The sequence below is a fragment of the Eurypyga helias genome, unplaced genomic scaffold (assembly GCF_000690775.1).
Source record: "Eurypyga helias isolate BGI_N326 unplaced genomic scaffold, ASM69077v1 scaffold19856, whole genome shotgun sequence".
Taxonomy (NCBI): Eukaryota; Metazoa; Chordata; class Aves; order Eurypygiformes; family Eurypygidae; genus Eurypyga; species Eurypyga helias.
The window spans coordinates 9,093-32,897 of NW_010256232.1; the positions used below are offsets into that span (position 1 = coordinate 9,093).

At 40.7% G+C, this 23,805-nt stretch overlaps 1 protein-coding gene across 1 annotated transcript in view; it reads left to right on the top strand.

Moving 5' to 3' along the window:
* Positions 1 to 5,035: 5,035 nt before the first annotated feature.
* The window catches only part of MEP1B (meprin A, beta), a gene marked incomplete at its 3' end in the record, with an annotated part of 25,674 nt that continues 6,904 nt past the window's right edge, over positions 5,036 to 23,805 (top strand). Inside the window, exons 1-10 of the mRNA XM_010153607.1 lie at positions 5,036 to 5,098; positions 9,295 to 9,313; positions 9,495 to 9,545; positions 9,648 to 9,691; positions 10,692 to 10,770; positions 11,849 to 11,966; positions 16,751 to 16,929; positions 18,378 to 18,596; positions 21,700 to 21,852; positions 22,606 to 22,821. Coding sequence (XP_010151909.1) covers positions 5,036 to 5,098; positions 9,295 to 9,313; positions 9,495 to 9,545; positions 9,648 to 9,691; positions 10,692 to 10,770; positions 11,849 to 11,966; positions 16,751 to 16,929; positions 18,378 to 18,596; positions 21,700 to 21,852; positions 22,606 to 22,821 — 1,141 coding nt within the window. The remainder of the gene's footprint in view (positions 5,099 to 9,294; positions 9,314 to 9,494; positions 9,546 to 9,647; positions 9,692 to 10,691; positions 10,771 to 11,848; positions 11,967 to 16,750; positions 16,930 to 18,377; positions 18,597 to 21,699; positions 21,853 to 22,605; positions 22,822 to 23,805) is intronic.

Consider the following 23,805-nt stretch of genomic DNA (forward strand, 5'->3'; position numbering starts at 1 on the left):
TGCGTTGTACTGTGGGAAGGAGCCATAGGGTGGCACCTGAGGCCTGTGGCATTCCCAGGGAACGAGCTGCAGGGCTACTGATGATTTTTTGACTTCTTGCTTTCTGAAACTGCCCACATGCTGATGACCTTGCTAATTGTATTTCCCAACTGCTGCAGTGAGAGGGTCTGCCTGGTGCCAAGTGCAGGTATGCTTCATTATCCCTTCATACTGCTTAGGGCTTTTAAGCTGTTCTCTGGCAGGACACCTAGTAGTTTGGGGCTCCTACAGGCTTCTGGAATTAAGAGAGAAATTCTCCCAGGTAAGGATCAATCATCTGAGGGAAAACTACATTTCCCTGGGAGCATGCTTCTTTGGTGGCATGGTACGTTGTGGCTAGCTACAGCTGCTTTAGTAGCCACATACCAGTCATTGTTTCACACTGTGATCTGATTCAGTTACCATAAATTATGTTTGTGCAGAAACATGTCAGATGTGATTCACATTCCCATGAGAGGAGGAGAGGTGTAATCCTGTATAAGTAGTTATTTAATTTAGGAAAGATTGTTTTCTCACATAGAAGGTAATGGTTAAAGTACATGTCTGTAGTGGCAGTGCCAGCAAAGGGTGCAATGTTACATCCCTGAGCTTCAGCTGTTTGCCTTTTAACCTTGCTTTTTAATTCACCAGTAGCTAAACAGTGGGAAGACCTTGCAAGTCTGTTTCAATTTCTTGATGTCTCTTAATCAAAACAAATGTTTTGTTTGCTTTTCTGCATTTGTATATTTGTATTTGATATCTGTTGTAATTTTCACTTTCTTACATTATATTTCCTATGACACCTGCTAGGTTTGCAAACATTGGAGTTTCTGAACTTGAAATGCTTAGGTGTTCAGCTTGAAACATTTTGGATTTGACTGAGTCTCTTAGCTTGCAGGTTTATCTGACAGCCCTTACCTTCATTGGTGCTTTTGCCTCATCAGCCAAGGAGATACTATTGCAGTGTTATCCCCATTTGGGAGATTAATTGAAAAAATGAAACTAATTTGTGCAAGATAATACAGGAAGTTTGAGACAGGGCAAGGATCAATCCACTGAGAATAATAAACCATTTGAATATCCTCCTACTCTTCAACAGTTGGTCTGTAAGTGCTGCTAAGTGAACTACAAGCCAGCACTTTTCAGCAGTTGACACTGAAAATCACGATCAGTCAGGTTCCACCTAAATGCCAACAAGAAACCAGGAATCACAGTTGTTCACTGAACAGTGTACTGATGGCAACATTATCAAAGCATCTGTGCTGAATTACAGAAGATCAACAACACTATTCATACATGAAACTACCTACCAAAAATGTTAGAAAATCACCGTCTGTATAGAGCAATTTTAGTTGTTTTTATGGTTCTCTCTAGTTAGCTGACATTGCATTTAGAAACAAAGTTCCTTTGGCTTTTTAAAACAGCATTCTTGCTGTCTTGTACTTTGCTCGTTTTTCCTAATCTCTGGGCTGCCATTACTGTCTCTTCCCAGATTTTTATCAGCAGAAGTAGCTTTACTAAGCAGACTAAAGCAGGTGATGTTTCCCATCCGCATTGGCCAGTGCCTGACGGATGTTCCTTCTGCAACAAGGCAGCAGGATAAGAAGCACTGCGGTATTATTATTACCTGTGCTTCAGTCATGCCCATCGGCAGCAGAGCTGCTGGGCAGACATAAAGAGATGCACCTGTACAAGGGAACACTCACTGCTCCATGGTGTTCCCCCTCTCTCCGGTGCTAGTGAAGTGAACTCAGCAGGAGATCCAAGCGGTCACTGCAGTAGATCTGCAGCAAGCTCCATACCAAGTTCTGATGTCTTTCCTTTTCATTGCTTCTACTAGCAGCATGGGAGCATCTGGGTCTATGGGGAAAGAAACGTAATTGACTGGCAAAAGCTCAGATTTTGCAGGTGTCTCTTATAGTTACTCAGGGCTCATTAGATAGCTTAGCACCCATAAAAGTTGTGAAACACGTTCAAGGCAAAGAATTGCAAGAAAGGAAAAAGCAATCAACCAGCTAAAGACCTGCTCCTTCTGCTTTGCATTTAATGCTTTACTTTTCCTGAAACACAGAGCATGCAGTCAGGACACTGGTGGACTTTACCTGCAGATCAAAATGGTAATGGAAATAATATCCTTGAATTTTACAGGTCCCTGACTGTGTCAAGAAAGGACGTACGTTACTTTTGGCTGTTATATGCCCTAGAATGAAGGCATAATCTAAGACTACCATTCTTTTTGTACATCTGAAAATACACACCACCTGTTCAAATGAGTTGCACTAACCTTTGTTAATTCATCTTCAGTAATATTCAGTTATTTCTTCCTGTGAGCCTTGGTCTTAGAAGTATGATATGGCCCATAGTGCTTTTCATCTTCAAGGAAAAGTGCAAGGAGTCATGTAACAAAATCCTTAAGGAAAATTAGGGGTAGGTATATTGCCTGAACATAAATAGTTAAGTTAGTGATAAAGCAAGATGTTTGTCATAGCAGAGAATATGGTCATAAAACATTACTTCTGTAGAAAAGATCTTCTGTGATCAGACAGAAAAAAAAGAACTTCCTTAAGACTGGCCATCTATTTATTAATTTCTCCTCAACATATATTAAAAAAACATTTAGCTACTTCATGGGTGATACTGAAATTTATGCCACGAACATCTGTCCTAAAAGTTCTGACATTTTGTGGTTCATATATTGTTTATTTTTCTATTCTGTTTTGTTTTATTATGCCAGATGACTGAGATGTCAAAATTCTGAGCTTAATTAATTAAAAAGCAGTGTGGGTTGGAGGAAAAAAACACGTATAGGTACTGTATTTAACAATGCAGGGTGAGGATGCAACTTTGGTGACTTCTCTGGCATTACTATATGTCAATTCCAGCACCTTCTGGTGGTTTTTTTTTGATAACTCACTTTTTAGCCAGTCCTGAGAGCAGCGATGGTCATGACACAGAGGTTCATACGGCCTTTCTTTGGGACAGGAAAATCATCCTCCTCCCTCCTGTTGTGAAGAGGTAGGTGCGAGGTCTCAGTGCGGATTGGCGCATCTTACAAGTGGGGATGTGGAAACAGAGAGCAGATTGTCTTGATTAGTTGCTTGTAAAAGGGACCAAAGTAGTAGAAAAAACAGGCTTTTAGGCTATCTTGCAATACTGAGCAGTAAGACCCAAAAATGTGGTATTTCTTTTGGGTTCATCATGTTCCACCATCTTAAAACAACACTTCTAAGATACTATAATCAAGAAATAACATGTGCAGCTGCACTAGTCTCTTGATCAGGAGTGTATTTTTTAAGCAACTGTCATCATTACTACTTACCATGCTTTAGTTCGCATCAGAGAGCCGTTTTGGAGTCTCCAGATTGAATTCCTTTGGTTTGAAACAACCAGAATATGTTCATCAGATCCCCACCTAATGAAGTCCACTTGCCGCCACTGATGTCCAGTCCTTGGGATCGGACCAGAGCCAGCCTGAAGTACACCCCTTTGAGATGTGAACTGCATATATGCCCGGTCCTTAGCACCAGATGTTTCAGTGTACAGTTCTGTTGTATCTGGTTTGCAGTCCTTGCTGCCAGTCTAACCCAGAGAGCCTCCAAAAGAACCACCGTCATCTCCCAGCAGCGGAAGGTGACCAGTGTGCCAAATTCAAGGACTGCTCAACTTGCAGCTTTTCAACCTTCCGAATGTCACTGATTTGAGAACGATTGACACCATCATTATTGGTGGATAGAGGATTACACTACTTATGGTTACTTTTGTAGAAAACCCCTAACACTGTAAGAATAACCGTATCGACAACTGCTACTTCTCAGTGGATCAGCAGTGAAATAAGCCTGGGTCTGCACAGCTGGAAATTGCTCTGGTGTCCTCATTTCTTAGGAACAACCCATCCTTTCTTACCAGCTCTGATACTTGGAATAGTATGAGAAATGTTACTAATTTTGACATAATCATTTGGGAGTCTATATTTACCATACAAAATCTAAAATACATTTTTAGTTTTTATGATGTTTAACCAGGCAGTTGGTCTGGGAAAGAACAAGGTTAGCCAAGTCCGATCATACAGTTACCACAAGCATCTTCAATTTAAGCATAAGAAGAATCTGTGGCGATTTCAGCGCGCTCTGACTGAGAGTGTAAGTAGAAGAGATGGCTGAAGTTGGAAGAAACTATAACTCCAGAGAGTAACAGTCAGTGGTGATAGTACAATGGCAGTGCTATTTAAAAAACAGTATTTATGGATTTTTTAAATAACCTGGCATGATACCATTAACTGAGTTAGTGACAAGTAGAGTGTTTCACATACACCAACCATAGAAATGGCATTGCCTTTCGTAAAAGCAAGATACTGAAATTCCATTCCTGACAGGTTTTTATGTACACACATTTCCCATTTTCACTTTCTGCCAAAAAACATGTATTTATTAATATGTTAATATCTTACCTGCCAAGTGGCTTGCTAGCTTTTGGTTATTCAAAAGGGTTTAGTGCCTGCTTTGTTCACTGAATCATGGGATGGTTGAGGTGGGAAGGCACCTCTGGAGACCTCCTAGTCCAATCTCCCTGCTTGTGGCGGGGTTACCTGCAGCAAGCTGCTCAGGGCTGTATCTGGTTGGGTTTTCGCAGTCTCCCAAGAATGGAGACTCCACAACTTCTCTGGGCAACTTGTTCCAGTGCTTAAAAACTCTTAGAATAACAAAAAAGGTTTTCTTCTATTTAAATGGAATTTCTTGTATTTCAGTGTGTTTTCCCCTGTATTTCCATTTTCTTGTGTCCATCATGTATTTCAGTTTGTCCAATACTTTTTTTCACAGTAGTACTTAAAAATAGTTAAAGTATATGTTATCCATGTTAGTATATGTTATATTGTTAGAGACCTTGCTTACTGGACAAGAAAAAGGCAGGTAAGTTAATAGTTGACGAAAGGACAAAGGTATTGTTTTATGGTATTTACTGTCTTAAATACCAAGTTAGTCTGAAATTCTGTCCATGCATCTGCTGACTGGATAACAACATGGGCTGGTTTTCTCTGCCTGCGCTCCTAACTTGGCTGCTTCTTCAGGTGGTCTGGAGTCAGGTAAGAAAACAGAGAATGCATGTTCATTTTATGATCAGGTAAGTGATGCAGCTTAAGATGAGTTTGAGATGAAAAGTCTTAAATATGTTGCTTTTGCAAAATAAGAATTCTGTTGTCATCTGCATGGGGGAGAGAGAAAGACTTATGTTTCCTCAGGGTTTTAGTGCTGCTATTTTTACTAAGTCTGGCTATACATGGGAAGAGCTTATATTGCATTCCCCATCTAAGCAAAATGTCCACTAATATTTGAAGTAACATTACCAGAACGGCAAGCCTGGGGTTAGAACGAAGATAAGTATCAACATTTATTTTTCTATTCCATATTTGAATGGAAATATGATTTTTTTTTCTGTAACACAAAATATTTGATATTGAAATTGCTGCCTTTGTAGCCACTGGATGTGCTTTTTAATGACCATTCCTCCAATCCCTCTGATCTATTTAATGCCAGAAAGTAACAACTAAGTATTTCTGGTATTTTGTAGTGAAATGTAGTATTTTGCTCATCTTGTAAAGGCCAGGAATTTTGGTGATACACAGTATAATTATTTCAGAGAATACAAACCAGTAGGTTGTTGAAATTTCATTCTAGCTGTTCATCGCTTTAGGAGAATCTACGGAGTAAAGTATTACTCGTTGTGACATTACTTAAGTGGAATAATATTACCTGTTTTAAGTTATGCAAGTGAACTGTCTGATTCTATGAATCCAGCTCCAATAATTCACCATGGCTGTCGTATCCTCTTCCTCTCCATGAACACATGCTCATACAACTCCCTAAGTCACGAGCTCAACTTCATGTCCCCAGCTTTGCCACAGTCCTCCTGCATCCCCCACTACCCTAACCCCACACTTCCCTTGTATTTCTCCTGCCTGTCACAACTACCTGTTCCTCTGTTCCTAACCTTTTGGAAAATCAAGTCTCAGCCTTGTTTAGATTCCTCTACAGGCTTTGGTAAAGGATGTGATAGGTGATGCAGGGTGCTACTAACACCTACAGGCTATCACACATCAAACTGGCTTCTAGTAACCAGGTCCTGTGTGAGGGAGGGGCTTCTGATCACCATGGCTAATTACTTCTTTTCCACGTATGGCCAGGAAGACCTTTTGTATTTCAGGATGCTAATACTAAAATTTATATAGCCTGTAGAAAATACTGGTAAGTTAATCTGTCTCATTTAAATTGGTTGACTACTCCATCTGAAGTTCATGGGGAGACAAGGAAATTTTCACTGGGTGACTCATCACATCCTTGAATAGATATCCCAGTGACAGTTTTCAGACACTGATGACCAGCCTTGATTTCAGTCGGCTGCTGAATTTGGTATTCTTCAGCCATGGGCTCACATTTTGGTTTATGCACCAAAAGCATTGCTGGGCTTAGCTGCATTTATCCCAGTTGGTGAGGTTTTGCTGCAGACGGAGGAGTTTTTCCATGAGCTAGCCAGTTTCTACCTTTGGCAGGGTTATGTTTTCTGATATGAAAACAATGTAGTTTATGAACACTGAAACTGTAGAAACATTTCACTCTCTGTTAATTGTTATAAGGAGATTGAACATGATTCTTCTCCTACAACAACAGTCTTTAGCAGAAAAAACAATAACCTGATTTTAATTTTTTAATATTGCAAACTTTACTTGTCATGTTTTTATTTGTGTTAGTTAGAAATGTGTGTGAGAGTAGGCGTTTAAAGGCAAATGAAGTTTTCGAAATGTGTGTTACACACTTTGCTGTGTACTTTCAGCTTGTTTTACAAGCAGCTCTTTCATTTCAAAACTCAAATACATGGACTGGATACTATCTTATGTGTGATAATTAGAGGAGATAACATGCAAATTAACTTTAGAATGCAAGAGGAGTCTACTGACATTTCAACTCTGGATGATTTTTCTTCAAAGGATATTTTTGGGTTATTAAACTGTATCTGTATACAGTTATGCTGCTTTTATTTTTTTTTCTGAAGTCCGTATTCTTATTTCTCATGTGCCAGTGTAAACCTGAATAACACCAGTTAACTCAGTGAAATGTGAGATCAAAATCAATCCTTCAGCATTTGCATCTGCCCAACCCTTGAAACAGGTTTTCAGTGGCCTCAGTCACTTTTCCACAATGACAGTGGGTTTTTAAGAATCTTAAAATCTACCAAATTTTGAAACAACCCAAACTGTGACGTGCTGAAACAAGGCTGTTTCAGGAGAAACAGGGTCAGGAAATGGATTCTACTCAATGGTTTCTGTAACCAAAACTTGAAGGTCAAAATCCTGCTTTTAGACTGGACAAGGACATACGTGGGTGGTAGTTTTCATTAAGAAAATTAAGAAGCAGAATAAGTTGTTGATTAAAGATTTGCCTGTTCATATAAAATTTAGACATTAAGCATTTGATTATGTAAGCTCAAACCAATTAGGCATTATGTCTCTTAAACCTATATGTTATAGCCTCTACTTGGTAAGGCAAAAATGTTTTTCCCGTCTTAGGCAATCAGAATAAATTATCAAAATCTGACAAAAACTGTGAAGCAAGAGTTTGAATTAATTGTAGTTCAGGTGAATAAAAATGTTAAAGTGAGATTTCAGGCTTTTATATTTACAATATTTTTTCCTGCCATTTGCTGAAGTATTCACAATACAGTCATTTCAGATTGAAAATTAATTTTTCATTAAAAAGCTAAAATAGGACATTCTGACAATTCCAAAGCTTTCTTTCTGAACCTTTTCTAAATGAAGAAATTTAATTGAATTTTGTTGTTGTTCTTCTTCTTCTTTGTTTGAAGTTTTCATATGAATCCCATCAGTTTTAGGGCCCCCTGTTATGTTTGCTTTCAAAATTGTTGTTCTTCTTATTCTTTATTTGTTTAAAGTTTTCATATGAATCCCATCAGTTTTAGGGCCCCCTGTTATGTTTGCTTTCAAAATTGTTCCCCTCATTACATGCCAAAAATCAGGTCTAGAAGAATATGTGCATTTGCATCTCTCTTGTATCTTCTGGCTGTGCTGTTTTCTTATCCATCGTACAGATGGTAAAATTTCCCAAATTAATATTCTTTTGGACTGCATGGATTTGATTTTTGCTGGTTTTAAACATTCTCTTCTTGTACTGTTTGTTGCTTCTAATCAAGGCTGCGGATCCCTATCCCACTGAAAAAATAAGTCCTGCATGCAAAACTGCATGTAGCAGAGATAACAAATTATTTGTATGGAGGAAGAAAACAGCCAGGGAGGGGGAGACAGGGGACTACAGTAAAAGTAAAAAACCCACCCTGCTTTGCAGAATTGCTGTTACATCTTGCCACTTGCCATATCTGTAACCTGTGTTGTCAGAGCTTAGAATTGAAGAGTGTTTTTACCTTCAGTTTGTGAACTTCTTTTTAGACATAGGAATATAGGCCTTCTGATGAGAAAGAGGAAAACAGGGCCAGCAACAATTGTCTGGAAAGGCTGGTCACTATTTTATTCACTGCATGACAAATAGTTGCATAGTGTTATGTCAAGAATGTCCGAGCAAGTCCAAAATGAAGTGTCTAGTCCAATAAAAGAATAAAGATTATATTCTATAGGCATGTTATAGCAAGGAAAAGTGGGCAATGTATATCTCACGGTCTTGCTCCAACACAGAATTTTATGTTTGATTTTGTGCTGCAGAAACAGCTTTTGGGTGGGTATTGCTGAGGTAAATGGAGGCCAGTTAAGGCACCATACTGGGGCTGAGTTGACCTGGACTCTGTACACAGCCCTTCAGAGACTTACTGCGTGATGCCAGACCGCTCACTCTATTCCCCTATTTTCAGCTTTATGATGGAAAGTCAAGCATAGCTTCCATAGGTTCTCTACAGTGCCTGACTAGTATCAACACTTGATTTAATAGAAATAATAGGCTCCTTTTTCCCGTTTGTGAAAGACCATTAGGCACTGTCTGATGCGAGAGAAAAACAGTCATGGAAACTTCACGGAAGCGGTACTGGGTGACTGACTTGTTGGGCAACCTGAAGTGGGGAGGACACAAAACCCACACATTAGCAAATACACATTTCCAGTCAAATGAGAAGGCAGTGGGTCCAGTCAATCCAATACAAAGCCTTGCACTAAGTGCTGTCAGTTGAGCTTAATCGCATCTCTGATACTGTTGAGAGAGTAACGCGAGCTGCATTTCATTATGTGCCTTTCTAATAATATCTTTTTTTCTTCCCCCTCTGCAGCCTGCTCTGGAGACAACTGGTGAGTTCTGTTTAGAGATCTATTTGTATGCACAGGAGGCAGTCAACAAAAACAGCTGCTCATAAACATCATTGGGACAGACACAGATTTATAATTACTGTTATTGTTATTGCATTAATTTTCACACTTCATAAAGAGAACAGCAAGGGCTAATGTCTTACCTCGTCTTTTTATTTTTCAGAAATAGACTTAGATGGAGGAATTGATCAAGACATCTTTGACATCAATGAAGGTTTTTAAAAAATTTCTCTTTTAATTTGGGGGCGGGGGGATTTTCATTGCGGTAGCCACAGATCAACACAATAATGGAATGTTAATCTCCTCTTCCCTCTAGCTTTAGGACTAGACCTTTTTGAGGGAGACATCAAACTTCATGGGGTGAGTTCAAATATAAAACATAAACCCAAAAGTATGTCACTGACTGATGTAATGTAAATTATCACTGGCGTGGAAGTGATTGGTGCACCCCACACCTAATAACAATACATGCTGTTTATGTAACGATAAACTGAAAATGTTTGGGAATAGATTTCTACCAAATGACATAAACAACAAAGCAGTCTGGTGCATTTGCAGGAACATTATCTAGAAATAAGGTTAGTTTAGCCATTAGATCAATATTATTAGCTTCTTGTTTCCTTTACTGCGGTTTGTGTTTTTAAGAGATTCAGCAGTACCGATCACAATCCAGACGGGTTTATATAAAAGGTTCTTAATTTATCAGCACAATATTTATTATGAGCAAATTAAATTTAAAGAACAGTGCTGCAAAACCTTCATCATGTAAGTAGACTCACTAAAACCAATGGAAAAATTAGATCTGTAATACCACTTTTAAAAACTTCAGTCCAGGATCTCTATCTGATCAATTAAAACCAAAAATTATTTACATAGCAAGATACATCTCCTAGTAGAAACCCCAAAAGTGCCTCATATCTCTGAAAGTCAGTGGTGTTTCACTCTCCCTTTTGGTGAACGGCTTTGGCTTGGGCCTATCAGTGGAAGCAAGGAAAGAACTTGCTAAGGACACAGGGACAAACCCTTGCATTAGGAAAAATTACAGAATTATTAATCTCTGTACAATTTTAAGGACTTTAGATCTCAGTGCTTCCCACAGGAGCTGCAGCTCTTCTCACAGCACAAATATCAGGTAGTCTGTAAAGAGAAAATGCTGCAGAAGTTGGAGAAACTGGTACAAGGGATTTCAAAACCAAGCCTTTAGGCCTCTGAGTCAGTGATCTTCCAAAGTTTTTGAGCTCTTTGATTTCTTATATGTCCTACATGAACTTGTAGGAGTCATGCTTTGCTTTACCACTGTTGTAGTGCCTGATCCTAAGTAATTTTTTACTGAGGACTGCATACTTATTTTCTTTCTCAGATGCAGGAGCGAAACTCCATCATTGGTGACAACTATCGGTGGCCCCGTGTTATTCCCTATGTCCTTGATGATAGCCTGGGTACAGTATTTGTCCTTGACAGTGCCTGTATGTCATGTTGATTGAAATGTTAAATACAGGTTGGTAAAGGTACTGTGGCATCCTTTCCTCCTGTAAATCGCAAGCAGGCCATTTCCCACAGCAGGATGCGGCCTGGGTATGGGCAAGCAGTCATCTTGGTGTTGGTACTGGCTCTCACCTCCTTTCCTGGATGGTTCTTATCCTGCCGTTGCTATGGCCCAGTAGACTGATTTGGTTTTAAAAGCATATATCCAAGATATGAAGCTCTACTAAGCAGAAGGAAAAATGGGGCACTGAAGATCTTTAAATTAAAGCCAGGAAGCTCACCCGGCCATGTGGCTCATTTACAGCACTGACAGCAAATTGGCATTCCAGCAGACAATGAAATTTGCAATGGCACATCGCCGAGTCCCCGTTGTGGGGCCAGGGACACATCCTAGTTTGCCTCCATCCCTTTGAATCCACCTGGCTGTGGCTCTGCATGGCAGAGGTCAGTGGAGTTTGAGTTCTTACTGTATACCACATGGAGAGATTGTGCCCTCACTACACAATGTAGGGTTATCTTTCTGGTACATGACAGGGAAAAAAAAAAAAAGTCCCACCCCCAGTCTAGATTCGGATCTAAACTGGGTTGAAACTATGCAAGTTGCTCAGAAGAGGTAACCCAGATACAGTGTTTGAGTCATGGAGAGATTTGAAGCCTGCAGTCTGCACTAGGTAAAATCCAATGTCTTTGTTCCCTATTTATTCAATACTTGCTCACATAAATCTCAGCAAAGTGAATGAGAGAATTAAAGAAATTAAGAAGCGTGCACTATAACGTATTATGTAGTCATCACGTCATATTTTATACATAAATACCACAGAAAAATTACACAGAAACAAAACAAGAAGATACAATGTCACATCAGCCTAATTTAAGGGGCTTAGGTCCCTTCCCATGTCTTAATCCAGCAAAAGTCCTGCTTATTGTAATCAAAGATTGCTGGAGCAAGACCCACCCTTAGGACTTGCTCCATAGGAATAACAGCACAAACCTGTTGGCTCAGTATTGACAAGAACACTGTTTGCTTTGCAGAAATGAATGCTAAGGGAGTCATCCTCAAGGCATTTGAACAGTATCGGCTAAAAACCTGTATTGACTTCAAACCTTGGGAAGGGGAGAAGAATTACATATCTGTGTTCAAAGGAAGTGGGTAAGAGGAGTAATGTAAAATAACTCTCATCCTGTTTGGCTACAGGCTATTTTCATGGACTGTATTCACTCTAGAACTCATATATCTGGTTATAATTTTGTATTTTTGTTGTGTCTGCTTTTCCAGTCTTCTTTTAACTGGAAATCGTAGTAGTTTCCAAAACAAGTATTACCTTGGTAGTAATGAACAACTTCTTGCTGATACTTATTTTTGAAGATAAGAAGTAATCAAGTCCTTTAAGAGGCAATTTTCTGGGCATGGTAAAAGTTATCAGAAACAAGCCAATTATTTTCTTGACTAATCTTTGGATATATGGTGTGTCACTTTAAAATGACCATTTTTAGTATAGCTTAGTTTTTAGCAAAGAAAGAAAGGAAAAAACCTCCAAACCGACCAAAAAAAACCCCACCCAAACAGTAGAAATGTGGTAGTTCCAACTGTGGGACAATTAATTTGTTTGACTATAAAAAAGGGAATGGCATTTGTACGTCACACCAGCGATATTTTTAAATGCTGCATGGCACTGAGGTGTTTTACAGAGGTTTCACTTCATTTACATCTTTTGATGAATAGTTATGCTATTCCACCTTAATTTTTGCAAAATAAGACTCCAATAAAGAAGTCAAAACTGACCCAGCTGCTTCCTTTTGTAAGACAATCTCTGTCAAAACAGAGCAACAAGAACAAATATATTCTCCACTCTGTGCTGAACCATTTCTCTGTTAGAAGAGGAGATCAGGGAAAGCTTGATAGCCTGGTGAGGAAATTTACTTTCAGAAAATAATTTCCTGACATGAGAATGCATTCATAAATAGGAAAGATTTTTCTGATAATAGAAATGTTTCCCTTTCCCTTTGGCTTGGTCTGAGGTATTTGTAGCAGATAATTGTTTCAAAATTTCTTCAGTCTCTGGCTTTTTGTATTTTCTATTCTTCATGCTGTGCACATGACACTGAAACTCAGCTCTGAAAGATGCATAAGTGGAGACTTAGGGAGCAATGCTTTTTCCTGTGCTAATGAGTCTTTGGCTTTTCCAGCTAAATGGAAAACTCATGTAGCTAGATTTTTTTAAGTCCTTTGCGACATAAAGTATGCATTGAATTTGCTAATAATTGTATCTGAAAAAAGCCCACAATATTTAGCCTATGGCAAGTAAGAGGCCTCTGCACAATGTTTCATTTATATGTCTATTAAAAATAGATGAGTCATGGTGATGAAGAAGGCAAGTCACTCTAGTTGGATAACATCTCTTGCCCTCGCTGCCTGGTGTGTTGCTTGTCCTGAAATATTTCTGTCATCTCAGCTGACACATCCGTAAAACAATTAATGCTCAGCAGCACTTTTTAAAAAGATTGGAGCTAAATGATGCAGTCTCCTGAAAACTGAAAAAGCCTATTTTCAGAGAGCTAGTTTGGGGCTGTACAAAGGAATTATCAGGACTGACCCTGCATTAACTGCCTTTTGTTTCACTCCTCTTCTGATATAATGGGGCAAGCTGAAAGGTGGGTAAACCACCCCATTCACTCTCTGCTGTTCCTAATTAATGTTTTAATCAGCTGGGACTCCTCTAGCTGCAGACTAAAGACCTCAGTCCAGGGGGTACAGTGCAGGCAGGAGCGTAAAGTCCTTGGCAACACCAGCCAGATTCCATAAAGTTTTATCACACCAAGAAAAAATTGATAAATCATCTCTGCCTTTCCAATCTTGGCTTGCATCTGTAAAACAGACAGAGGAAGGTGGGGGAACTTTGTGTCATAAGGATTTGTAGTAGGCCATAAAGTCCTCGCCTAGATTATCCTTTTGAATTCAAATGAAGTCAGCCAAGGAAGAAGTCAGCTGCCATTTTGTTGTGTTGACTACCCTGTGTAAAAATACATTTGTCGTCTCTGATGTACATACACGGTGCCATCAGCCCCTGTGCAAAGAGTTCTCTCCCCACCCTCATTGTTTATTGACCATTCACCAAGCCTTGGATGCTGCCTGTATTATGTTTATAGATACACATACTGTCAGTAGAGGTACACGTCAGGTTTTCTAGTACGCAGCCTCTCACCTCACCTTCTCTTCAGGCCTACACATCTGCAGCAGAGGTTGGACTGTGGATCTATTTAAAGACCTTTTCTTGACTCCACCCTATGTGCTGAGGAAAATATGAGGGCTGCTTGTGAATTAAGGAAGTGTGGCCAGCAGGTCGAGAGAGAGGATTCTCCCCCGCTACTATGCTCTTGTGAGACCCCACCTGGAGTGCTGCATCCAGCTGGAGAGCCCTCAACATCAGAAGGATATAGACCGGTTGGGGCGCATCCAGAGGAGGCCACAAAGATGCTCAGAGGGCTGGAGCACCTCTGCTATGGGGACAGGCTGAGAGAGTTGGGCTTGTTCAGCCTGGAGAAGAGAAGGCTCCGGGAAGACCTTATAGCACCTTCCAGTACCTGAAGGGGCTACAAGGAAGCTGGGAGGGACTTTTTACAAGGGCCTGTAGTGACAGGACACGGGGTAATGGGTTTAAATTGAAAGCAGGGAGGTTTAGATTGGATAGCAGGAAGAAGTTCTTCACGGAGAGGGTGGTGAAGCACAGGAACAGGTTGCCCAGAGAAGCTGTGGATGCCCCATCCCTGGAAGTGTTCAAGGCCAGGCTGGATGAGGCTTTGAGCAACCTGGTCTAGTGGAAGGTGTCCCTGCCCATGGCAGGGGGGTTGGAACTAGATGGTCTTTAAGGTCCCTTCCAACCCAAACCGTTCTGTGATTCTATGAATTACAGAAATGCAAGAACATCAGATGTGGCAGGTGCCTGCAAAGCTCACAGAAGAGGCTGGGAACCTGCAGTGGATGTGCCATTTCTCCCTACTCTTCTCTAGAACAGCCCAACTCATTCAGCCGGGAAACTAGCATTCTAGACTCAAATCATGAGCAGACCAGGGAGGATCCACCCTGTCTTCTAGTATTCCCACATGGGAAATCAGGTTTTCATGGAACTCTCCTGGTAGGTCACTTCAGCTCCCTGCTGTTGTGGCACACAGCAAAGGGAACCCATGCAGAATGGATTGATGCAGATTGCTGGCTAATCAGCTTGGTGCTGGTAAGTCAGAGTGTCTGTGTGCTGATACTAGTGAGCTGTGATTATTAACTGAGAAGTTATTAATTAGCAGGACATTAGTATAAAAATGTGCCTGAAATAAGTGCTGGCTGTTAGGGAGTGGGATTTCTATATGGCACCATCACTACCGATGGCATGTACCTACTTACAGCCCGTCTTCCAGAAAGAAGGCTGATGGGGGTTAGTCACAGCAGGTGTTTTCCTGTTCTCTAACCTCTGACAGAGCAACCAGCAGTGCAGAAAGCATTGAACTGGGGGAGATATGGCTCTCACACACCTGGGGAAGCTGGGACTTTCCCCTCTCCTGAAGACACTGTTAACATGGGGTCCCAGGTGCCCATTCCTCTGGAGTGCTCTGTCCCACTTACCTACTTTTACTCTCCGTGGTGGGTGACACTGGTCAAGCATTTACTCCCTCTGTGGCTGCATAATGATCAAAGGCAAGGGGAATCTGCATCCCCCAGATTTTGGATGCTAATTTGGCCAAGTGTCCTGGATGTGCCCGTGGCCTGCTGTGCACTATGCAGGTGTTGTGAAGCCAGAGGCTTTGGTATGATGTGGACCCAGAACTGTGATGCATTTCTGTGCAACCAGAAGAAGTTGCATGATGGATATGAGGCCCCCATTCACGGGAAGCCCCTGAAATCATGCATTCTACATGTGCACCTTCTCAGGTCCCGTGCTGTGATTTTAATGAGTAATCAATAGCCAAGGCCTGTGCTGCTCTGTGGCAAGAGAAATACGGGAGAACATGTTGCCCTAATAAGTTACAGGGTTCGAAAGAGCATGGTGTGCTTGTAGTTTTAAATTTCTGGGGTGATAGGACTGCAAATCCTGTGGCATATTTTGTGCCCAATTGATTTTATGGACTTCACTGGGTAAATGTTGATTTATTTGCTGCATAAAATATCAATTTAAATGTAACTCTCTGTGCTTGCTAGTTTGTGGACGTGGGGTGCCATTTTATTGGCTTGTGCAGATAGCTCACTGAATTTTTTTATTCTTTGATAAAAACTTCCAGCACAGCTGCGGCTTTGCTCTTCCTTGTGAGTGCGTGTCAGCAGCAAGTGCTCTAGCGCAGCAGCTCACAAAGAGCTAGAAAGAAAAGAGAGCTTGTGACAAGCACCGTCAAATCCGCCAACCTTTCGGAAGGGAAACGCAGCCGAGCGGCAGCATGCCTTGTCTGACAGCTGCAGCCCCTCCCACAGCAAAAAGCCCAAAAGATAGAGAAGCGGCGGTGGTGGCAGAGGCGAGAGTGTGCGTGAACCTGGTTTCCCTTACGACAGGGACAGGCTCTGAGTGCGCTCACGCTCACTGCGGTCCAGCTGAAAAAGGTTAATTTGCAGTAACGTAATGGCTCTAAATCATGTGTTCGTAGTCTTCGATGTTTACCAGCGCGCCAATCTAATCCTCATCAGTTTTCTTCTGTCACAACATCTTTCTGTTGAAGAAAACCCATTAAAAACAGTAGAGACAGAGCGGGGGAACTGCTGGTTCATCGGAACAGAGCTGAATGTGAGAGGATGCAGTAAGGAACAGATCAATGAAAAAGTGCTCTCTGTAGCAAAACGTAACTTCAAGGCTCGAGGGAAAAGCGTACCTGTTGAACAGGCTGATTCTGGAGTTGGAGTGGCATGGGAATGGTACGTGTCTCACAGGGCCCTCTCTCACTTTATTTCAACCCCAGCTGCTGGTCCTCAGTGGGAAACCAACAGGAGGGGTTGCAGCAGCTCTCCATTGGAGCCAACTGTGACAGGATCGGGACAATCCAGCATGAGTTCCTGCATGCCCTGGGATTCTGGCATGAGCAGTCACGGTCTGATCGGGATGACTACGTGTCCATCATCTGGGACAGGATTCAGGCTGGTCAGTCACTCCCCCGCTTTTCTTTTCAGATTGATGTTAGGGGATTTAGTAGTGGAACATGCCTTCCAGCCACCCTTTGGTGGCCACACAGTCCTCACCTGGACTTAGTTTTCTAAGCCAGTGTATCAATAAATTACATAACAAGTGATGTCTATTTGGGACAGAAACCCTTGTTTGTTGTTGCTGTGGTTATTCCTTCTGCCACAGCAGTTCCAGGGACCTCACTAGAGATCTGAGTCCTGTTATGCTATGTGGCGTACAGCAGAGCAACAGAAGAGAACAATTTATTTTGTTTGAATGAAAGCTCTATAAAGCACTGTTACCCTGGGAGCCCTTAACAAAACAAAAGTAACTGGAAAAAAACATAAAACCCACTATGAAAAGCCCAGCATGGCCAAAGCCAGGAGAAAATTTCCAGTGAAAACATAGCTTGTCCTCTTTCTCCCTGGCCGCTACACCCGGTGAGGGCAGCAGAGCTGAAATGGCAGAGAAGGTGTGCAGACAAGAGGGGCCCCTTTTGGCAGTGCAGTCTGTGAAGTGGGTGTAAGTGCTGGCATATTTGGCACAAGCCTGAGAGCTGGCGCAGGGTTCCTCGGGACTCTGCTCGCTCTCTGCCTCTTCAGCTTGCTGTTGTCCCCTGTGACATTCAGGCGGTTCAAAACCGGAGTTATGTACATACTCGATGCTTTCCTAACACAGGTACACACAGAAGACTGAAAAAAGAGATAATGATTAAATCTAATGCATTCTTATTTAGTCGTGATCAATAGTCAAGTACATATGCAAATGGATCTTGCAGAAAATGACTTAGGCTCTGTTATTTGAATTCCATCCTATTTTACTGACTCTTTAATGATGAGTTGCGCTATTGTTAGCCATTTGAAACTGCTGCAGCTTTTTTACACTGACCCGAATACAGTTACTGTATTTTGACTAATTTAAAACTACCTTGCGTTGGGTAGTTAGTAATGTTTTTTTTGCTCATACTCCAGAAAACATCTGTAAAGCTAAATTCTGGAAGCCTGTCTGATGACAACTCTAACTTGTTTATTGTGAGCTAAAATGACCAGCAATTAAACATCAGAGAATACAGATTAGACACAGGGAGGCATTACAGCTGCAAATTGCATTAATTTGAGTACTGAAACAGTGTCTCTCTGCACTTTCGGGTATCACAAGCCCGTCAAAGTTTACGGGTAGTTTCACGGGGAAAAGATTTCTGGTAGCAAAAAGCTTTCCTTCATCCAGCAGAAATCATCATGTTATGTTCCAGTGGCTGAAAGAGGAAAGTAAATAACTCTAGAAATAGAATAGTTTTACAAAGTACAAATAACCGACTACAAAAATGACTTGGGGATCTGATGGATTCTCTGTCACTTTAAGTCTGTACATCAAAACTTGGTCCCTTTGAGCAACAACCAACCTTTTCTTTTATTTCTCCTATTTAGGTAAAGATCATAATTTCATCAAATATGATGATAAAACATCAGATTCCCTGAATGTTCCCTATGACTATACTTCTGTGATGCACTATAGCCAAAATGCATTCAGGAATGGAACTGAGCCCACCATCGTCACTAACATACCAGACTTCATGGATGTAATAGGGCAGCGAATGGATTTCAGTGATTATGATCTCCAGAAGCTGAACAGGCTCTATAATTGCTGTAAGTTTCTTCATTACTTTTAATTATTTTTACTTTGCTTGAAAGAAATGATGTCAATACATACATGCTGGACTCATCCAGGCACAAGTGAAAGAGATGCTAACGTATTTGGAGAAGCGAATTGTGTTAAGAACAACAAAAATAATGGTACAGCTAGAAATAACATAGCCCTCCTGCAGAAACACTGCTGTGTGGCAGAGTTTTCTGTGTAATTTTATCTGACCTTTAGTTAAAAACCAGCTTCGCTCAGCAGCTGATTTTTGTTCATCCCTTGGGTGGCTGTTTAAAATGTGTGCTTCTGCACAAAGCTTTTTGTTTTTTCCCCCCATTATTCCACAGCTGTTGCTCAGGCACTGTACAGAAATGACTATCTTTGCCATGGCTATCGTACCTACCCTGCTCTCACGCAATCTGTGAGACAGAGTGTGTGTTCATGCAAAGAGGGTACCGATGTTGTTATGAAGAGAATACGAGCTTTTAGAATTTTTATTCTTCATTTCAAAAAGTGGCCAAAAGAGTTATTTTGCTGGTATGGGATATATCTTAGAATATTGAGTGAAAATAAAAGGCAGAGAAATACAGAGAATTCTGTTGCCAAGCCAGAATATAATTCTGTAATTGTGCCATGCCAGTCAGATGAAAACTACTTCACTGCCTCAGTATCCCAGGTAGTGGGTACTGGTTTACAATTACATTTTAAGCTTTGTTCTACAGAGACCTTAAATGATAATCAGACTGTTTTATTAGAACAGTGCATTTTTTATGAGCATACGATTCTGATCACAATATTTCTGCTCCTGTGGTTCTGAACTGAACGTACACTTCCACAGAGCCTCAGCTTCTAGCACTTGGTGCGCTGTCAATTTAGGTCTTACAGAAGTGCTTACAGCTGCGGATGTCTGTAACAGTGGATGGGGTCCTTCTTCTCTGTTAATCTTACACTTTCCATCATTCTCATGCATTGTATAAAAACTTCATGACATTTTAACTGTATTCTTAACCCGTAGGCATATTCCCCAAGTGAGATAAGCTCCAGCAATGTGACAAAACTGCCACCACTTTCAGTGCAGTCAGGTTCTGCCCAGCTCCCCGGTCTGTCCCTTGGCTTCATGTAATATGCACAATATTTGCAGAGCTTTAAGTGGTCTTCAGGTCACCCACCATTGGCCTAAGTGTCCCCTATGGCAGGGAGGATGGGCATTTCACAGGTCCCAGCCTTCACCCACCCAGCAGCTAGACTGATCCTTTCAGGTTAGAGGAAAAGCCTGAGAATGCCAAACATGGTTTGGATGGCAGATATCCTCCCTGAGGAATCAACAGGTTACTTCTGTTGCTGAATATGATTTAAGGAAAAGTTTAAGCTGAGTTTCTGCTAAAGGCCTGCGTGGTTAGGAAGTTGCATTCAAAATAGGGAACTTGGTTTTTAAATTGAAAAATGGAAACCCCAACACGCAGCATAGGAAATCATGTTCTGATCTCTTCTCCAGGACTGTGTTTCAGGCTATATGATAACAGTAGATTTTAGTCTGCTTTCTCCTTCCAGTATATCACTTAACAGAACAGACCATGAGGTTTCCCTCAGCCACTGGAAGCTAGGACTTAGCATTCATCCCCCATGTATTTTTTTTCCAAGTCCAGCCTTTCACTACATACAAAGAAAGTATCTGGCTTTTGGTGCAAATGGAGTTCAAAACCTGCCTCAAGCAGTGTCCCCTTCCCCTCTTTCATTAATTAATCTAAGAAATACATTGTAAGCTATTGGTTCTTGTTTTTCTCTCTTCCTGTTCCTCAGGTCAACACTCCCTGCCAGCTGGCACATTTTAATTAAAATAGGCTACTGCTTTCCTGTTTGGGCAAATCAATTTCATATTTTGTTTTGTATTTTAATTTCAAAGAATTCTTTCATCTAGTAATTCTCCCTTTTTCCTTACCTTCTTGCTGACACCCTGGCTGTTTTTTTTAACTTTTCTCCCGCAGTCAATATTTACTGTGAAAATCTTCTCTTGTTTTTTACAACATCATACCAATGCTGTATCTTAAAAGTATCAGCCATACAACACTTCTGATAGCCTTGCAACCTCTAGAGAGGGTTGTTATTGTCCTGTGAGGGCAGTAAAAAATATCTCAGCAGTACAACTGATTTGGCTGCAGTCCATACTTAGGTACTTCCCTGAGCTAGAGCCTAAGTGAAGCATTTGGCATGCCACTGAAGTTGATTTTTGCGATACGCAAGGCCTTTTTTGTGGTGCAATGAAACCTTTAAATCTGCCACACTATTTTGTACATAGTTTGAAAAGCAATAATCATGAAGCACTTCATTAATGTAGTTGTTTTCAAATCATGGCTGGTATTGGACAGATCTCAGACCTGGTACGACGTGAAATAAATCTAAGAATAGGGATAAAATTGGACTGTGTCTTCCCTTGCCCATCCAGGGTTTGCTTTAGACAGAGAAAACATTGCATACAGTATTTTCCCTTTCCTATTCAACTCTACAGTCTTCCTTCACTTAATTTTTCACTTTAAGGCAAGACATCTTAAAAATTTGTATGAGATGAGACATCCACTTGTCCCCAGTGTACCTTTGCCAAATGTTTTTTACCGATTCAGCATTTTGAAAATTAAGGTTTGCCCTTTGCAGTGAAGTAAGTTTTGCTTTACTGTATTTCAAAATGAACACTCCAGTTGATGAATTAGTGAACTTCTATCAAAATCTCCAGCCATGTGTGGACTGGCCTAAGGAAAGCAGAGGAACGAATGGGAAATCTCAGACTTTTGGCTGTGTGAAGGTTGGTGGGTCAAGGCTAGTCTTAGCATCCCTTTTATAAATAAAAGATGTGATATGGTAATTAGCTGGCACCCTCCTGTGCTTGCTAAGTGGGTCCTGATGACGTCTTATTCATTTCAGTGCTAATCGCCAAATGCTTTGAGTTCTAAGCATTGTAGGTATGAATGCTGAGGGTATTTGAAGCTACTGATTATTGTGTGTTTGCATTTCTTCGTCTTCCTCTACTCTGGGCTTTGGACATTATGAATTAATTAAAACATATGCTGTGTAACAGATTCACAGCTGTTGGCTTGTTTGTTTGTTTTAATGTTACAGACTCCTCCTTAAGTTTCATGGACACGTGCAGTTTTGAACTTGAAGACATATGTGGCATGATTCAAAGTTCAGATGATAACAGTGATTGGCAGCGTCTGTCTCAGGTTCCTGCTGGGCCAAATACTGATCATACTAATATGGGCGAATGCAAAGGTATGAGAAAAGACTGTTCTTATCTCTCTGGGAAGTATTTTCTGCAGCGGTATGTGAGTTGACTTCGATCCTGGCCTTGTTCTCTGTGTATTTGTTGACAAATTGCAGTTTACTTTTTAACTAAGCAACATAGATCTAGATACTCAGGGACATCATATGATAAGTTTGATTTTCTGCTTATTTGAGAAGACACAATGTTCTTATCTCCTTTGATCTGTTTTCTAGTCTTAGTGTCACATCCTGACATAAGAACTATATAAAATGTTCTAACTTATGGTAGAGGCATACCAGAAAGACTGCTGCTTTTCTGAATAACCGCTCAGTAAATCTTTGGAAAGGATTGGGAATTAGAAGTTAGGTATAGATCAGGGGAACAATTCATTGAGAATATAGCCAGTTGTTTCTGACCCAGTCAGAGAAAACTTCTTGAGTTCAAGAGCTTACACCAGTCCTCCAGAGTCAACTGTGAATTACTGGCACTGGGTAAAGAGATTAAAAGCCCGTGCTTTTGAGTACAAATTGCTAGTGTTAGGCAAACGAGGAAAAAAGTTGCCAGGAGAAGGGTTCTGCCTCTGGAGAATGTGAACAGGTCACAGTCCTCAGTCAGGATTTGTTCAGGGTCTAGCTTACCCTGACCCTGACTTGCCCACATCTTCTTGCGGTATTACAATACAGTTTTAAGAATACAGGTAAGCCAGGAAAATTTTATTTTTCTGTCTCCTCTACCATTCACTTCTCATTGACTTTTGACAGATTCTGGCTACTTCATGCATTTCAACACCAGCGCTGGAATAGAGGGAAGCACAGCTATCCTGGAGAGCCGAATTCTGTATCCCAAAAGAGGTTTTCAGTGCTTACAATTCTATTTCTACAATGGTGGTCACGAAAGCGACCGTCTGTATGTCTGGGTCAGGGAGTATACTTCAGCCCATCCAAACGGTACTTTGAGACTCATTGAAGAGATAAAAGGTACGGAATAAAACAGCATTTTGGCTCAATCTGTACTCAATACCCTTTTCAAAGTTCTGGGGGAAATATTGTAGCAAAGTGACTCAGTCATCTTTTAGCGTTACTCTTTGGCTTATTCTCTAAGTATGTAATTGATTCTCTGCTGGTGAAATTATACTTGATGGATCCTCAGTCAGCTGTTTTCCTATAATATAATCAATTACCACAAATTACAAACTCCTGCGTTTTCAAGACAGTTTACTCACCAAAATAGCTCAAATTCCATGAACAGTCATTTTTAACTGTTCTAGAATTGCTGGTATCAATAGCAACAGATAAAGAGTTAAATTACAAGGAGTAAGAAAGTAATAATAAAGAAATGGAAAGTGTAAGTGCCCTGAAATACCTAACATACCAATTTTAAAAAAAATTACATATATATATAAAATTTAAATTTTTAAAAAAGGTTTGAAATGACTGAACAGAAATATAGGTTCAGCAAATGATTATTTGAGTTGTAGTTTGAAGAAAATTAAGTCCTTGTGGTTTTAGGAGCCTGTGGCCTACAGAATGAGCAGCTGAGGTCACTTAATGGACAAGAGCTCTTTAAGCCAGAATTGGCAAAGTCACTTTATGATTAAATTACTTTCTCAAATATTTAACTACTACTTGGTGTCCATTACAGCTACAGGTAGTGCAATCTTCTGGTTACATAAGGGTCTGAGCAGGTTCTTTTACTAAACAGGTAACTAATGCACTTCTGCCTCTTTTTGTCCCTTTAGGCTCAACTGCTGCTCATGACTGTTTTTCTTTTCTTTTTTTTTTCCACTCTTTTCTTCCCCCTGATGCTTTCATCATCCCTCTGTGCTGTCAGGAATCGTGTAAGTGAATATAAGTGTCAGGGCTGCTAACGTGTAAATGTCAGATTAGTCTGAGCCTTCCAAGCTCTTTCAGATCCTATTCTGAAGCCAAGATTAATGTCTCCACACTTCAGCCTTCTTCACA